Below are 19,342 nucleotides of genomic sequence, written 5' to 3' on the forward strand. Positions count from 1 at the left end.
CCCTCCGTATTTCATATGCCATGTATTCACCAAAATGACTTGATGAACCTGAAAATTATTACTTTCATGTAAATACTTTACAAACTGTTCAGTTCAACTGGACATTTTCTATATTTCTTAATATGCATGGTCATTCGTGGTTTACTTTCGACATAACATAATTGCAAAAAGAACATTGAACTCTTTCCATTTTGCTCACCTGGCTTGCTGGCTTGAATAAAATGCTCACAGATGTTTTCTTTCTACCCCTAGTGTGGCCACAGATTACTCTATTATTACTACTCATTACTATGTTCTAATCAAATAACTAAATGATGTGACTATTATGATTAGAAATCTGCTTAATTAATGCTTACAATATCTATTTGACTGAATACTATTTTGATTAGAAATCTGCTTAATTAATGCTTACAATATCTATTTGATTGAATACTATTTTGATTAGAAAAATGCTTAATTAACGCTCACTTATAATGGCTATATTATTATAATAGTTATATTATTAAAAAAACTAATGGTAATAACTGTATTACTAAAAATTTACTTTACTACAAATTATGATAAACTGGTTCATTAAGATTTTCAAACAACAATATATCATCATTAATAATCTTATGTTTCAAAACAGCTACCATAAAGGTATAAAATTAAAGAATAAAAATACTACAATATAATTATGCAATATTATTTATAACATGATTGAAAATACTATTTCAACTTTCTGAAATTAAATGTTGACAAACTTAATTTATTTGCAATTGCAGAAATAAAATTAAAAAACAAAAAGCATAAAATGAGATAGCAAAATTAAAACTATGCAAAACTTATACAATACATATAAATTTTGCAATGCAGTGTTATTTTGTAAATTAAAAAACATCATTTATAAATTAAAAAAGTTCTCATTCATTCTACAAATTACAAAAATTAGTTTTCATTCATTTTGTTGAAAAATTTGTCTTTAATGTTAAGGAAAAATTGTTTTGAACTCAAAAAACATATCTACATAAATAAAAAAAAATTAAAAAGGCAAATCTCCTTTACTTATGATTAGTGATGTGCCGAAACCAGTTTATGCCGTCTTCGATTCCGGGTACCCGGCTGAAAAACCGGCTCCGATTCCGGGTACCCGGCTGAAAAACCGGCTCCGATTCCGGGTACCCGGCACTGAGTCCATTTTTTTAAAAGTTGGAATAAAAACTTGTGAAATCTCTAGCGATGAACTATTCACACAAATTACTCTTTTTACGCTAACAAACCAAAAGTTATGTGGCGGAACTACCATTTAGCAAAACCCTGCAACGCAGGGTAAGGGTAGGGTAGGGGCCTAAATTTTTTCAAAAGTTGTGCAACAGTTTTTTAATAACTATACTTAGTTTAAAATTATTTTTCTCTCCTGGTGGTTCGGGCCTAAATAATATTTTGTGTGGAAGGGGGCAAAATTTGAAGTTCCGCCACTGAAAGTTTTATTAGAGAAAGTAAAAGATTAAGAGAGACAAAGAATTGCAAAATAAGGTAGAAAGAAATGCAAAATAAGGTAGACTTTCTTGACGTAAGTGTGTTTAAAATAAAATTTAAACAAATAAAAAGAACTTAAACAACACTTATTTGCTGTATCTTATTTTAATTGTTTTATTAACTTTAGATTGTAATGAACAAACATTAGGTATTCTCCGTTATCTGCTTTTAATCTGCTCCTTGTTGCTTCGTATATGTCCCCACCAGCACTAAATAACCTTTCACTTTCTATTGATGACGGAGGTGCTGTAAGGTATTTTAATGCCATCTTTTTTAATTTTTCAAATTGCATTCCACATTTACTCCACCACAAAAACGGACAACCTGTATTTTCTAAAAGAGGCAGAGATAAATAATTGTCTATTTCTTGATTAATTGCAGACCTTAATATTGTTTGCTTCTTGATTATGTCAGCAACTTCAATATCTACTAGTTCTCTTTCTGCCTCTTGATGATTGTTTTAAAGCTACATCTTTAAAACAATCATCAATGCTAATGAATCCAGTAGAGGCTAGAGGAATCCAGTAGAGGCTGGAGCTTTTACTATTGGAACATCGTCAGAGTCAACAACATCTTGCGCTCCTTGCATTTCGTTCCATGCTTCTTCAACCTACTCTATAATAACATTTTCATCTGCATGTTGATAAAGTAATTTATATCGTGGATCCAAAAATTCAAGTCTTTTAGTAACCGCGGAGATTTTTATTTTTATATCTTCAAACAGTTCATCATATATGCTAGGGATTACGTTTTGAATGAAATATGTTCTACATGGTCATTTGTAATTGGGGTAAGCATCTTTAATCAGTTCATTAAATCCCGTATCTTCAACAATAGAAAATGGCTGAACATCCAATGTGATAAGTTTTCCTATTATTTTATGGATTCGAATAGATCTGTGGCCATCAATATTCCATAGTTTTTTTTTGTTTAAAGCCTGAATAATGTTACTTTGTACTGTAATGGTGGTAGAAGCAACTGAGGTTTCAGAAATAGACGAAAATGATTGAACCTTTTTTTTCCCCGCAAGTTCAAACGCTTTGGAGTGCTTTAAACGCAAATGTTTTACCATTGCTGTAGTTCCATAAGACTTTAAAGATTTGCCTCCTCTCGTAACTCACATAATTTGCACTTGCTCATATGAGGAGTCGTGCTTATATCAAAAAACTTCCACGCTATACTTTTTTTATTCATAATTTTTCTTTCAAATAAAATTTCTATAAAGATAATGAAAGTACGTTTGATATCATACTTTTTCGATTATTTTATATAAAACGATAGTTTTTTTAATAATACGCTCGAAATTAAAATATAAAAAATATGTAAAATATTCACCTTATACTACTTTTATGGTTTGTGCTTGATACAAATGAAAAGCGCTATCAGCATTCGAAAGAAGAAAAATTATCTTGTGTTTTAACAGAATAAAAAGAAGCTATTAAATATTTTTTACCCCATTCATTTTATTTGTATTCTCAAATTATTTTATTTAGCATTACAGTTTTTGTATCCGTATAAATTTTTTTGCAAAAATATATTAAAAAATATTTTAAGTGAGATTATTTTAAGTTAATAGAACTTTGTGTTTATCGACTACATAACGCCCTTAGAATTATATCAAGAAGTTTATTGGTTGAAGTTTATTGGTAGAAACTAAAAGAAAAATAAATTTAAGATAAAAAAGAAGATACCCGGTGCCGGGTACTGCAACAAATGGCCGAGACCGGGTACCCGGTAAAACAGCCGATTTGTCGGGTCCAAACCGGGTACCCGGCACATCTCTACTTATGATGTCTTTGTATTTTATTAGAAAAATATTTCTTAAAATAAATTTTTTAGTTTTATTTTAGCTTATTATAAGTAAGTCATTAAAGAACAATTAAACTTATTACAATTAAACTATAAACAATTTAAACTTATTTGATGAACATTTGAAGAACAGGTAAAACAAGACAGATAAATGGTATGTTAAATAGGAGAATGACAAAGTCTTTTAATAAATATCACCTAAAAACACGCTGTTGAGGTGATATTTATTTAAATGTTAAAGGTGTTAAAGTAGTTAGTTAAAAAAATACCAAAAATAAATTTGGGGGTTGGGGAATTTACTACTTTATAAACTTTAAAGGCAATACTAATAAAAGATTGAAAACTCTCCTTTAATAAATAACACTTAAAAATTTTTTAATTATTTTAGTGTTTAAAATAAGAAAAACAGTATTTAAAAAAAAAAACAATAAAAAAAACAAAAAACAAAGCAGTTGGTTTTTTTGGCCAAAAAAACGGTTTTTATTTTGCAAAAAAACAAAAAACAAAAAAAAAAATAAAACAAATAACAAAAAAGTGATATACATAAATTTGGAAAAAAAATTAAACATTAACATAACATTACAATATCTCTAAATTATTAAAATGTTGGACTAATAACTATACTAATTAAATTATAAATTTAAGAACTTTTACTCTCTGTTCCTATAGTAAAAAAAAGTCCAACAACTTAAATATCAAACGCTCTTGAAATTCCCAGTTACAGTAAAATATAATAATAATTTATATCATTCAATACCAGTTTCATACATTTTGTATTGCATGATTTACTTAGGGAATGTGATGATTTAGGCGCTAATCTACATCTCTACCTCCCCCCTCCCCCTATTTTTACTTTTGATTATGATCCTGATTAAGAATCGTATAAAAACATAGACCTGAAAACCAAAGGAAAGTTCTCCAATTTGATGTTGAAGTGTCGAAAAAATGTACTAAAAACGCTAATATTCGCCATCTTTTTTGAACACGACAAAGTTAATGATTAAGGCGGTAAACATTATGAAATCATTAAAAAAACTTTATTGGCCGGTTTTTATTTTGCAAAAACGGGGCGACTGAAAAAGTGCGAATTTCATAGCTGCGAATCTGCATAATTGCGACTGGCATAAGTGCGAACTGGCATAAGTGCGAACTGGCACAAGCGCGAACTGGCATAAGTGCGAATTACTTGCAAAAACTGGCATAAGTGCGAACTAGCACAAGCGCGAACTGGCATAAGTGCCATTTGTTTCAAAAGTGAAAATAAAAGTATTCTTTAAAACGTTGCGCCCACATAAATTCTGGCAAATAATAGAGAATCATTTCCCGATTTGTGGGTCCAAACATAGCTTTAAGTTTGGCTTTGCTTCATTGCCACATTGCCTCAACCCTGTTTGTTGTAACATTTGTTGCGGGATCAACAAAATAAAAGTAAAGTATGGTTTACTGTACCATGTTGAAAACCTTGTGCTGCTAAACCTCGGTATGCTGCCCACATATCGCTCCATATTTCAGTTCCAGGACGAATCCATTGTCTAATGATGGGTAATAAGGTTGCTGCATCGTGGTGCACTACAGGAATGAGTAACCCTTCTTTAGTCGCTATATCGTGCGCACCGAAAATCTATTCATCTTCTACAATTCTACCTCGGTTATATTTCCTTCTTGAAAAAAGTGATTCATCTATTTCCACTAATGAACCTGGCCCTCCTAATTGCACATGGTTGTTTTGGAAATAAGTAACGGCAATGTCTCTACAAAATTGATTCCAATCAGCTACAGTTTTATTGCTACCAATTTTTAAAGCCTTTTGAATGTCTTTAACTGAAAGGCCACGACTTTTTCCGGCGCTACGAGTCCAAATATAGCTAATACCTATTATTTGCCAAAGTTTCAGTTAAGATCTTTCAAAAAATCTTCCAATGCGAATACTTATTTTCTTTTTGCATTGTTTTAGCATGCATCTCCAAATCTTTCCATCAACATTATGACTATTTTGTTCGTTGCACTGGATGTTACATCGAGTCCAAATATAGCTAATACCTATTATTTGCCAAAGTTTCAGTTAAGATCTTTCAAAAAATCTTCCAACGCGAATACTTATTTTCTTTTTGCATTGTTTTAGCATGCATCTCCAAATCTTTCCATCAACATTTTGACTATTTTGTTCGTTGCACTGGATGATACATCGAGGACTGGATGTTACATCATAATCAAAAAAAATAGTGGGGAAGATATGTAAATTAGCGCCATGATTCAGACGGTATATTTGTAAATCATTTTTACATAATTTTATAACTTATCGATAATAGTTGCATAATTCCTATAACTATCACTTCATGCTATTATTACACCATCTTACATTGATGAAGGTAATAATTTAGAAACTTAAAGATGTATTTGTAAATTATTTTCAATTAAATATATAACTAAAAGTTTATAATTGTCACTATTTATGGCATCATTCAATACCATTACTACACCATCTTTTATTTAATGATTAACTAGGAAGAAGGAGATAATTCAGACGCAAGTTTAGTAATTTACTCGGGGGAGTGTATAATTCAGACAGATATTTGTAAATTATTTTTACATAATTATATAACTAATTTAATCAGTTAGTTTAAATAGAAGTAATACAACAATCAACTAATTATTAATTATTTTATAGTTGTAGAATTTCAATCATTATTCTTAATAAAGATCAGACCATCTTACATTGAGCGATTTACAAAGGGGAGGTAATAATTCAGACAGATATAATTTCTATGTCTGAACTTTACTTCAGTAAAGTTCAGACATATAAATTAAATGTCAGTATTTGAATTAAAAGCATTGTTTAGTTTTGCGAGCTTCATTTTTCCAATTGATTTCAATTTGCCTAGCTAGTTTTGACGAGTTTGATAAAATGTGCCAAAATTTAAAACGTCTAAAAAAACATTTTAAAAGAAATTACAATGCTTCGAAAAACGAAGCATTTTTTCAAATGCAACTGTCTCCGCTCCTCAAAAAAAAAATCAGCAGATACAAATGACTTTTTAATTTTAAAAAGGAATAAGAACTAATTAGTCAAGTTGACCAATTAACTTCGAAAGAAAAAAATTATGTGGAGCAAATAGATAATTTAAAAATACAGGCATTGTAATTGGAAACTGAAATTATATGTTTAAATTCTAAAAACGAAGCTTTAATTAGACTCATTAAGTTCTCAATTAGAGACAATAACAGGCTAAAACAGGAGAAGCTAACCATGAGCGAGACTAGACCGAGACGAGACCGAGACGAGAATTTAATACTTCTCGTGAGACCGAGAACGAGACGAGAAATTTAACAATTTTTGAAAACAAATTTATTAAAATCCAAGTAAAAAAAAAAATGTAAACATGGTTTTGACAAATAGACACAAATGACATTTGTCAAATGTAAACAACTTTTTCAAATATTAATTCAGAATTTTTTTGCCAAACTTTTCCAACAAGACAATGTTTTCTCAGAAAAGTAGAACAAATCATCTGATTAAGATGATTTGTTCCACTTTTCTGGGTGTAAGTTGTGTCTGGATGATCTGACGACATTTCCACCTGAGCTAAAAACTCTCTCTGATTTAGTTGAACTTGCTAGAATAGCTAAAATTTGTCTAGCTAATGAAGAGAGTTCTGGCAATGTATTTGAATGCAATTTCCACCAATCTTTTGTGAAAGTCTTTTTTGGCATCAGGGAGATATTCATACAGGCACATTTCGCTCAAAATAGGAGCTCTTGTGTTTCAAGTCTGACGTTTAACTTGCGCTTCAGTATTGAATTAGGGGGAAAATCTGCTGAAAGGACTCTGGAAACAGCTTAGCACTCAACATTATCCTTAACCTGTGAGGCTAACCATTCTTTTGTTGTTTGAAATTTTTTGAAGAGCTTCAAGTTAAGTCCCTTTAAAGCAAGATTTAAGTAGTTTGCTGCAGCACTCAATAAGTTTCCAGTGTGACAAAGAGGAAATCTTTTCTCAATGCAGCTTTTCAAGTTTTTTGCATACAAGACACCGTAGCCATTTTTTCCATCCGTCTTAATAAATTGATCAATTTTGTCATGGATTAAATAAAGAGAATCGGCGACAGTGTTAATTGTTGGAATAGACTCTGCTAACCACGTTTCTGTAGCTTCTTTAAGTGGTACCAAAATTTTTACTGCTCCCTCGATTGATTTCCACTGTGATGCACTGATGGTCTTTGAAGAAAAAATATCTTCATTTGAACATAAGCTGATAATTCTGTCCTACATCTAAAGAGTGCACTCTTTAGATGTAGGACAGAAGCCATGCAATCCAGTTCACTATTCCATTATGTATCAACAGATTGGCGTAACTGTCTAAAATTGATTCCTTGAGCGTCTGATTCTGATTCAAGCAACTCAGCTGCAACTGTTGACTGGTAAGTTAAAGAAGCCAAATCTTTGCATGTTTGCAACGCATTATCCATTCTAGCAGTCATTCCAAATGAGTCTCGAACTGCACATTGCAAAATATGATTGTTGCACAAGTATTGGTCAAGGCGCTTTGACAATTTGACTGCAAGTTTCATGTTTCTTGCCTGGTCGTTCACACAGTACATTGGCAAATCAGCAGGCAAATTTAGTTCTTCTAAGAAAGAATCCAGCTTTCCTTCAATTAAGATACCTGTGTGTCTGCCTGGGAACTGTTGGACATGGGGTGTCCAATGATGTAGTCTCCAATCATCGTCAATAGCATAAAAAGTCCAAGAGATGTAGATGTCCTGAGCTCTAGAAGTCCAAAAGTCAGAAGTAAATGCAGCACTTTTTAGATTTGGCGTAATCTCCGTTATTATGCTCTTCATTCCAGTTTGAACTTCTCTTGACCGAATTGAAAGCTTTCTTGAATATGTTGTTCTGTGATGAAGGCACAGTTTAGGGTTTGCAATGTCAAACAATTTCTTGAAACCTCTTCCTTCGACTGCTGAAAAGGATGTAAGATCAGTGTAAAAGTAGTCCAGCATTGCAGAGTCAAACTGTTTTTGATCGGAATTCGGACTTTGTTTCAAGCATTTCGACCATGGTTCGTTGTTTCTTCTTAGGATGAGGAAGAAGAGAGTCGTCAGTTTTTTCAGAATACTCAACGTAATCTTGGCTGTGTTTTTTTTCGAGGTGACTATGAAGTCCGCTTGTGTTTCCATCTTTTGTTTTTTGCACGCCTTGGATTCAGCACCGTCACTTGTTTTTTGAAAATATCTCCAGATTTTGTTTTTTCTTGGTGACATTTTTGATCGTTGAAATGAAGCAAGAATATTTCTTTCAATATGAACAATATGTGTCAAGTTGAATTCCACTGGTAAACTAATGAAATTAAGTCGAAAGTGCACCATTTTATACAAAAAGTTTTTGTATTTAAAATCTAATTAAAAATATTTAAAATCTAATTAAAATTTTTTAATTAGATTTAAAAAAAAAATCTTATTAAAAAATCTAATTTCTTTTTGTCAAAAACAAATTAAATTTTTAATTAGATTTATTAAAATCACGGAGTCAAAATATTAATTAATAAAAAAAACAAATTATTAGGCATTTTGTAAATTATAATAATTTTTAATTTGGAAAATGATATAATATTTAAGTCTCGTTCTACTTCTTGCGAGAATTTTCTATTTCTCGTTTCTCACAAGAAGTCCCATTTCTCACGAGAAACAAGAACGAGACGAGATCTCGCTCATGGTTAGGAGAAGCAGTTCTAACTTATTAAAAAAAAAAAATCAAAACAGCACAACGTAAATTTGCATCTGCTCGTGCCAAAAATGTAAGATTGCTGAAAAAAATTAGATTTGAAAAAAAAATTGCAAAAATTAGTGATATAAACCAGAATGGTTGCCGAATTTGCAAATGTCTTGTAAGTAGGGATAAGGATTTAGTTGTTGTTGGTTCTTATTTAGACTATGACAACATTGGTTTCTCTGAATTGTTCTGTGGATTTAAATTAAGTAATCCATGCATGCTGCAACTATTTGATCTAAACTTGCTTTTATATTCTTTCAATTATTAGCTCATTCAGATTTTGAAAGTGATTTGTTTATGCTGTTTTGTTATTCTACGTCTTGTGAAAAGTCAATATATTGTTGTGTTGCAAATAAGTTAGGTTTAGTAAAGTAATCAAGTGTTTTGATACTGTAGAGCTGCAGAGCCAATTGCCCACGGCTGAATGCCGTAGGCTAAAACGTATTCTGTGTAATCTTGGTGCAAAGATTCTCGCCTCTGAGCCCAAGATAAGACACAACCAAGAAATGCGGACGATGCATGCCAGTAAAGAACATGTCACTATGAAGTCCATGTTACTTTATCCATCTGCGAATGAATGATTGGTATCTGTACTAATGGTCAAGAATTTGACTACTTATATTGAAGCGGTTTTTAATAGTCTTCAAGTACGTGACCACCTTAATTCGGATGTTGGTTTTGGCGAAGAGGTATAGCTCCTTTTTGCGGGGGATAAGGGTGAAAAGTATATGAAATTCCATTTTGGAGTTTTCAATTCTAAATCATCAGGGTCCGTATATAATGTCCATTTGTTTTGTATGTATCAGGGTTCAGACTGTCGTGAGAATATTGCCTTAATTCTTGGGCATTATGCCAACGACATTAAAAGAATTCAGTCATCAGATTTTAAGGTTGTTCTTAGGTGGAGATTTTCATTTCATCGATGATGTTCTGGGACACCAGGGTTCAGCTGCTAGCTTTCATAGTTCTACAGATCTAGTTGAATTGAATTCTCTTAAGAAACCATGCTTCTCTGCCTCACACACCAGCTAAATGTTACATCTTAAGGAGGACAATGCAATCTCTGGAAATGCTTACAATGAGAACTTACGTAAAGATAGACAAGGTGGAAACTTAAGAGCTCTACGTAAGCTTCATAAATAAATTATTGCTCCTGCGATTCTCCCCATAACAACTTTAGATAATGCAGAGCCACCTGTTTTGCATATTATGTTAGGAGTTGTGTTAAAACTGTATAAGTTATTGTTGAAGGAGTGTAAGACTTTAGATTGTCAAGCTGATTCGTCTTTGTTGCATAATGAGAATGTGAGAACGAATGAATTGTGGGCTGCTAAAAGCGTTGAATGTTCTAAAACAGCAAAAACTTTGCGTTTATTAGGAAATCAATTTGTAGACGTTGCAAATCTACAGGTGCAATAGTTAGCTTTTAATAATAATTTTTCCGAATTAGAAAGCATAACCATAAACTTCTCCAATAAAAAAAACTTGTAAACAGCAAGAAATGTGTGCTAGTATCAGGTGTTTAATTACAAAATATGATTATAACATTGATTGGGTGCAGTAAGGTACGTGCCAAAAATGGTTTCATCAATTTTGTGAAATTATTGGTGATTCAGAAAAGAGTGTATTGTGTGACATAGAAATGTACGAATGTTTAGCATGTCAGGGTGAAGATAAAGAATGTCTTAACCTTTTGTGCGCGTATAAAAATATTTATACGTGCGCGTATAAATTTCTTTTATACGCGCACAACGCGAAGCTTTAGTCGTTGAATATATCCAAAAGTAGAATGGAGACTCATGAGAGGTCTCTTAATAAGGCCCTTGAAGATATGAAGGTTCAGCAACAAGTGTAGCATGGTAATGTGTTTGTAGGTGTATGCAAATAGTCAAATAGGTAATGTGTATGCAAAATAGTCTTAAGAAACCACTATAAACTTTGTAGTGTTATTAATGATGAAGCTATTAAAAATAGATTTGTACGTGTGTTTAGTGTTTTTAATAAGTTGCAATCTATTCTTTTTAAGCAAAAATTTCTTTCTGATGCCAAAATTACTGAGCTTCATCAATATATAAGTTTATTTGCTATCGAGTTTAATGCTTGCTTTCCAAAAGAAAGAATTACGCGAAAAATTCTCATTTTATGTAATTTTACAAATAGTGGCACATTAAAAATGAACTCATTTTTAATGTGCCACTATTTGTAAAATTACATAAAACTATTGGGTTGCTGTGTGAAGAGTAGGGAGAGTGTTTGCATAATAGTGTAAATTAGGAATTAAGACAGTTGCATTCAGTAAGAAATCAGGAACAGAAGCTGCGTCTTGTTTTAAAACGCTTTGAATTGCACAGCAAAACTTATAGGAAGCTTCAAGCCTCAAGATGAGAAAGTGTGTTGTGTATTCTGAGCATGGCAAAAATTCGTTTTATAGACAAAGCCTTTGTCTTCTTTGTGGTCATAAAGTTTAGTTTAGATAATTAAAAAATTAAAAAAAAAAAGGTTTTTTATAATAAATAAGAAAATTTTATTTTGTTTTATCATGTCTGTGTAATGTTACACAGTAAAATATTTTATGGTCGTTTTTATTCCTTTTACAAAACAAAATTATCTCTAATATTTCAAAAGTTACAAATGTTTTAGTAACATTCCTTAAGTCAATACTTTCAAAAAAACACAAAGTATCATTATTACACATAAGTGAAATGTTATGTTGCAACATTTCACATTGTATTTTTTATCAAAATTGCCTCACTATACTGGCAACTTATTTACACTTATTAACTAAACTCAATTTTGATTTAAAAATTGTATCAAAAATTGGAAAATTACTTTAAACGATAAATAACAAACTAAAATTAATAATCAACCAAAAGACATTTTTAATTAACCGATTTTGTGCATAATATTTTATGCGATAAGTTTATATATAAATTTATCTACTTAAAATTAAATTTTTTTTTGAAGATGTCCTTTAAACGTCTAGACAACTTATTTCAAAGGTAACTAGGACGTCTAAAGTAGGTCTTAGGGACATCAATAGGACTTCTAAATATGGAAGTCCTAATAACGTCTGAATATTGACATCACTAGGACGTCCTAATAAAGACGTCTTCACCGGACGTCTTATTTTGGCCTAAGACGTCGCGACCTAATTAACACGTCTGATTGACGTCTGTGCCCGCTGGGAGTTATAAAAAGCATGTTATCTTTTTATAATAAATATAATTCGTGAAAACATAGTTAAAAAATATACCTTTAAGCTACAAATCTTTGATCCATTTTAAAAGATGGTATAAAAACCTTCATATCATGGCAACTTCTAGCCAAAAACTTATCAATAAATTAAACTGGTGAGATATTTAACCCATTTAGTTTTGTAAACAATTTTTTGTGCAACATTTTATGTTTTGAATGTGAGAAGTATGAATAGCATTTTAGACTGGGAAAAAAGTACAGCCACAAGGCAAAAAACAATCCAGCCACGGGCTTCAAGTGTTGACGGTATAGGAGTTTACAATAAAAATATATTACTATAAAAAAACCATAATATAGTCACCCTTTGCCGTAAAATCAGGTCGTTTGTGACTTAGTCACAAACCGATCTACAATGACCGGTCTCTTTTTTTATTCCGGGTTTTTTTAGTTTTAAGTAATCCAATTTTACATAGCAAATAAAAGTAAACTTATCTCAAATATTTATATTATTTTTACTTTAAAAATATGATGGAATATTGAATAAGACAAAAGTTGTTTGACAGTTTTACATTTCTATTTAAATTTCTTTATATATTATATTATGTAATTATGTGCAACCAAACACTTAAAAGAAAATGCTAAAAAATTAATAAATGGAAAAAAATAATAACTGTTAAAAAAAAAAAAAGTATTAAATTATATTACATTTTTTTTCATTGATTATTTTGAGGTTGTAGCCACAACGGCTATACCCTAGATCGGCGCATGAAAATTATTAATAAAATTGTCTTCTTACCCACTCTTATGATCGTAAAAAGTCAAGCTGGTCATCTAAACCTGGTGATAATTTTTTTTTTCAAAATTTCAAAAATAGAATAGGCATTTAACCTGCAAATAACCTCTTTGTGAACCTTAGAATGTAAAGCTACTAAATTTAAAGATCGGCAAATGTTTGATTACAAAATTTACTGCAAAGTAAAGTTGACTTTAAGTCGGAACAATGACTTTGACTCGAACAATTTCTGTATAACTTTTGTTTCCCTATTTCATAAACCAACATATTTCTGCTTAAGTTTGCATTTTATTCATGGTCATTTAAAGTTTATTCTAATTAAAGGTTTTACTTATAATTTTGTTTAGTTTAATAATAATAATAACAACAATAGTAATAATAACAATAATAATAATAGTAATACCAAAATAATTTTTATTTCTAATTTTTAAAATAGCACGTCAATGACGTGCAAGTGTCATTTAGGCAATTGAAAAAAGCTTACAGTTGCAAACATAAGTTATATGTGCTGACCATACTTTGCAATTTATAGTGACAAAATGCACTGCCAACGTAAAACTGATCAAAGAGTCTGTCAACAAATATGATGACTTGGCTGCTTATCTGCACATTGTCATGTAGTGAACTCAAAAAGGATTGTATTGAGCATCAAATACAAAATTTTTATTTATCTTGCAAGACTAGATGAAACAGTCAGTTTTTGAGTGTGAAGTCAGTCCTTGACATCAGGGAGGTCATGAAACGTTAGTCAGAGAAAGACTCTCATTTGAGGACAAAGCCCCATCTAATTTATCCATCCATTAACTGTTTTGTTTTATATTTTCATTAACCTGTATGTAAAGTTTTAATTGTTGTATAATATACTCAATTATACGTTTTAATTGTTTCAGTGACGTTTCTAGTTGTACGTAACTTTGTAATATTATTAATTTATTTGTTACGTTTCGAACCGTATCACCGTCACCAAACGATATTAGATTTAAGATCTCTACGCACTTATAATATGTAGTTGTGAAATGAATCAGTTTATCAAACTGTAAATTTTTAATTCGCAATCAAATAAAGTAAACGAATGAATTTTAGTGTTATAGGGAAAAAACATTTAGTAACTTCCCACATATTTTTTATGGATTTCTTTCGAAAATTAGAATTATCACATTTTACTAATCTTTATTTGGATATATTTTCTCTTTTGAAAAAAAATATAAAAGTCGGCAAGTTTAGTATGCATCTTCAAATTTTAATAATAAGTATGTCTCTGCATTAAAATATTAGAAAAAAGTTAAATAATATTATATTAATTAGAACCTATAAATTTCTACAAAATTTATAGAAAAGACATTTTGTTGCATTAAATTTATAGAAAATGCATTTTTGTTGCATTAAATGTAAACCACAAAAAAAATTTTGGTTTACATTTAATGTAAACCAAAAAAAAAAAAAAAATACAAAATGCATTTTCTATAAATTTTGTAGAAATTTATAGGTTCTATTTAATATATTATTTAAATTTTTTTTCAACGACCAACAAATTTTATTTCCTCTACTGTGATTCAAATTTCCGTTAAACAAACTATATTAAAAATATGTTTCTTCAAAAGATTTAGAAGTTTTTCAAAATTGCAGTTCAAACTTTTTATATTGAAGTGGAGAATTATAATTTGATTTTTTTTTTTTCACGAGCATTTTTCACGAGCAAAAAGAAACCCTTCTAAGTTGGCTAGGAAAATGATACAAATAATCGGATAAAATATAGTGCGATAAAAATTATTTTTAGGGTCTAGGTTCTTCTGAAAAAAAGAGGTTCATTGTTTTGACAATACTGTTGACAAAATACAGCGTGGTCGTAAAATACATTATCCCGCAAATAACATTTTTACGTGGGGAGTAAAAATCTCATGTAAGTAAAAATTTCATATGAGATTTTAGCTGATAAATAAAAATTTATTATGAGATATTACTGGGGAGTAAAAAATTTATTATTAGTAAAAAAACTTGTCCACGTGCTTTTCAAGAAAATTGTCCACGTGCTTTTCAACCAACTTTTGAAAGTGAAACAGGTGAGTTATATTTCTGGTTTGTGCATGGTCAGCTAAATAATTTTAACAAAACTAATTAAAATTTAATCTTGAGGAAAAAATGAATAGTAATTTTTTCCCGCAAGGAGCAAAACAGTTGCTTAGAAAATTTAGTGCCCAGGGTGTTAATACGTTTATAACAGATGTAAATTCCTTTTATAAAAATGTATCTCTTATACTGAACTGTGGGAAAATAGTTTTGGTGGGGCTGAGATATTTGCATAGATTGGACTTGATCTCGTACTGAAGTGGGAGGATATTGAACAATCTGTTGAAACTGTAAACAATATTCATGGTTCAGATGATCAACAAAGATTTAATATTGACAGTCTTTTTTATGAATTGTCAAGTGCAAAAATATTTTTTGCATCAAAAAAGGAAGAATGAAGTTCATTGAAAATCCAAATCGCTTATGTTGACAAATGGATTCAATTATTCAAGCATTTTCAATAAAAAGACATTGGTGTACCTAATCTGGTAAAAGTTATTGAATACCTGTAGTGTTTTCCAGGAACTTCAGCACCTGTAAAGCGTATTTTTTTAATCATAAAAAATATTTTTTCAGATCACCGAGGTCTTTTGAAGGAGTTCACTGTACGTGCATTGGAGTTCACAGTACGTGCATTGGAGTTCACAGTACGTTCACAGTACGTGCAAGGAGTTCACAGTACGTGCATTTTGAAGGAGTTCACAGTACGTGCATTTCTGTACTGCAAGTTGAACTTTAACATTACATGCTCACTTTTATATTAGAAAATTTTAAAAAATTATAACTTGCTAGATAAAGTCCATTCTACTGAAAAGTATAACTCGTATAAAAACAGTGAGTATTTTTTTTCTCATATTTCTTTTGTTACATTTATCAAATAATACAAAAATATTTTGGGTGTTGTTTCTTTGCTTTAGATCCCTTCAGCAGCTGAGCAATGGAGCTTTTCCTTTTTTATATAAAGACTTTCATGAAGCCTAATTAGAAAAAAAAATTGAATTAACAGAAAGACAAATTATTATTAATAAATTTAAATTAATAATAATTATGGCAGTAACACCTATATTACACCGATATTAAAAAAATAATAAAATACATGTTTAGAAAGTATAAAATAGCGACGAGAGGTAGAACATAACGTTTTAGAAAACGCTCACAAAATATCAGCAATTGCAAAAGAAGTTGAAGAAAGAAAATTTGAAGAATTTTGAGCAAATAAAAGTCTAATTTTTCATGAAGAATTGATAAAAAAAAAAATTAAAACCGCGATAGAAAATAAACAGTAAGCTCAGTGAAATAGAAGAAAATATATTAGAGTTGACGAAATTATAGAAAATGAAATTAAAACATGATTAGAAAGTGTAAAGTCAAAGTAAAAACGTTCGATGAATACTTAGGAATAAAAAATGTTAACGTTAAAAGACCGCATAAAACTGTTAAAGCACAGAACAAAATGTTCTAAATTTAATTACAAAGAAAAATTTGCTTACAAGAAACAAGAAACTTATTGTTCGCGATTTCATTGCAAAAAAATAATCATTTTACCAATTTTATGTTATGTTTTTGTGTCTAATTTTTTGAACTTGACAACAACAAAAGTTTTAGAGAATTTAAATTTTTAAATTAAATCAAATTTAAAGTTTAAAATTTGATAAAATTAAAAAAAAATCATAACACTTTAATAGTTTTTATTGTTAACAAATTTTTACAATGAATGTTTTAAACAAAGAATTTGTAAACTTTACCCTTTTATAATTTAAATTTATCCTTTTCAAAAATTTTTTTTTTTCATCTGAAGTTTTTTGAAAAAAAACCTTCAGATTTTCATCTGAAGTTTTTTTTTTCAAAAAACTTTAGATGAAAATCTAAATATCTTATAATAGTCAAACTCAAATGAATTTACTGAATATACCATATATTGATCCTTATGAAAATAACAAAAGAACTTAATTCAATTTCTACTATACGCATAATATACAAAGCATGCAACAAAGTTACGAAAATTTTAAAGAGTTTAGAAATCTGGCATGAGTCAAAAATTTTACTTGAATCTTATTCTAATTATAAATGATCAAATTACAGAGTAATTAGTCAACCGCAATGTTGACTAATTACTCTGTAATTTGGTCATTTATAATCCAATCATCCAAAAAAGGCCTTGCTCTGCAAAGCAAACCTATGCTCCTTGTGATTGTATTTTCGAGATATTGTATGTGATCTCTCCACGTCACATTTTCATCAAGAAGCACGCCGAGAAAGGTGGTTTCTCTTTTTATGTCCTGGTTGACAATACAAAGTTTTGGAAGTTATAAAAGAATTTTATCTCGGTCATAAAAACGATGGAAAAAAGTATATTTAGTTTTGGTTACATTTAGAGATAATTTGTTTGCATTAAACTATTCAGTAAGATTTAATACATCTTTGTTTACTGACACAAACAGAATATTTATATCATTATGCATCTTTGCTATAATTATTTATTCCAATTACTTATGCATCAACTTTGTATTTTTAAACTACTCTTTTTATTTAAAAAATCAAAAAATCAAATTTGCTTAACAAATTATAAAAATCAATATCTAACAATAGAAAAAAATTGGTAAAAAAACGAAAACATTGTCGTAGGTAGGTTTACCGTCCTCCAAGATATTAAATCAAACCGTTTCAATATTTTATTAGAAACGCAACTGCTAAAATGAAACGCAAGTGCTAAAATGAATAGTAATAAAAAGTCCTATGCATTGTTAGAGATTTAAATATGAATCTTCTCATGATGAGTTTCTAAAAACCAAATCTTAATATCATATGCTTTTTAAATATAATGTCTTATCAGTCATAAAAAAACCTACTAGAGTAACTAAACGTTCAGCAACTGCGATAGATAATATTTTATTTAAACATCTAGAAACGTCATTTGAGAATACTTAAGTCAAACGTAAGTGATCACTTTCCTATTTACATTAAAATAAATAATCTTAAAATAACATCATTTACTCATTCAAATTTTATTACTTTGAAATGGCGTATCTATCAATGATAAATACTAACAACATGGTGCAAAAATTAAACGATGAGAAATGGAATGACGTTTTTACGTGTATATTAATGAAGCATTTAATACTTTTTCAGTTCAACTTTTACATATAAACTGTCCATATGAAATAATAAAAACTAAAACAAAAACACTTATTAATTTGAACCAAAAATGACCAAACCCCTGTAAAATGTTTGAAAAATAAACAAAAATTAAATAACAAATTTTCCAAAAATAGAAATATTGGAAAAAAAATTAATAACTACAACTCTATAGTAAAGTATTACTAAATGTAAATCTGATATTGGAATATAAATAGTGCAATATGATTAATGACATAATGGGTCAAAATAATAAAAGTTCATCATCGCTCCCGCTACGTATCGCTATCAATAATAATGATACTGTCCAACTCAGCTTTTACTAATTTTAGGCCAACAACAATGTTGGCCTATAATTAGCAAATAAAGTCATCGCTACCAAATATTTTATTTAAAACTTATTTAGATTTCTCTAATAGTAATTCACTAAGTGACAGTGGCGTATCATAAAAACAAAGATGCTTTTTCTTCTTTAAAACTTATTAAACTGCCAGATTTCGATAAAATATCAAGCCATGTGGTAATTTCAAACAAACAAAAAAGTATCAAGTTTTTGTTTCTTATATTCAGTGGACATGCGTCATCCGTGGGACGTCCGACAAACGTCCCCCGTACGACTCGTGCCCACTGGGTATTATAACAACCTCGAAAATGAATGAATATTTCCTAATAAATTAAAAGTAGCCAAAGTATTTTGAGTATATAAAAGTAATGACAGTTCTGACATTTCTAGCTATATGCTTATATCAGTGCTATCTGTATTCTCAACAAATTTTGACGTGTCGTGCATAATAAAATATGTGATCAACAGTAAACAGATTAGTTTACAGAAAAACATTTCGATAGATGATGCTTTTATGGAGTTAGTTAATCAAATAGCCAATAGGCTGGGTAAATAAAAAAACTAATTGCTATTACTCAGTATTTTTGGAGTAACTGGTCAGCTTTACGAGAATAAAAATCTGAGCAATTTTGTTCAATTTTTTATTCACGTAAAGCTGAGCAATTACTCTAAAAACGCTGAGTAAAAGCAATTGCTTTTTTTTATTCACCCGG

At 29.8% G+C, this 19,342-nt stretch overlaps 1 protein-coding gene across 1 annotated transcript; it reads right to left on the bottom strand.

The window, feature by feature from the left end:
* Nucleotides 1–1,618: 1,618 nt before the first annotated feature.
* On the bottom strand, nt 1,619–8,693 carry LOC136086979 (uncharacterized). The gene is made up of 5 exons (XM_065809481.1): nt 7,668–8,693; nt 7,202–7,542; nt 4,972–5,174; nt 4,777–4,896; nt 1,619–1,965 (listed from the first exon to the last, which is right to left on the bottom strand). The coding sequence occupies exons 1-5, from the start codon at nt 8,691–8,693 to the stop codon at nt 1,619–1,621; spliced, it is 2,037 nt and encodes a 678-aa protein (XP_065665553.1).
* Nucleotides 8,694–19,342: the final 10,649 nt, after the last annotated feature.

This window comes from Hydra vulgaris, chromosome 11 (assembly GCF_038396675.1).
Source record: "Hydra vulgaris chromosome 11, alternate assembly HydraT2T_AEP".
NCBI lineage: Eukaryota > Metazoa > Cnidaria > Hydrozoa > Anthoathecata > Hydridae > Hydra > Hydra vulgaris.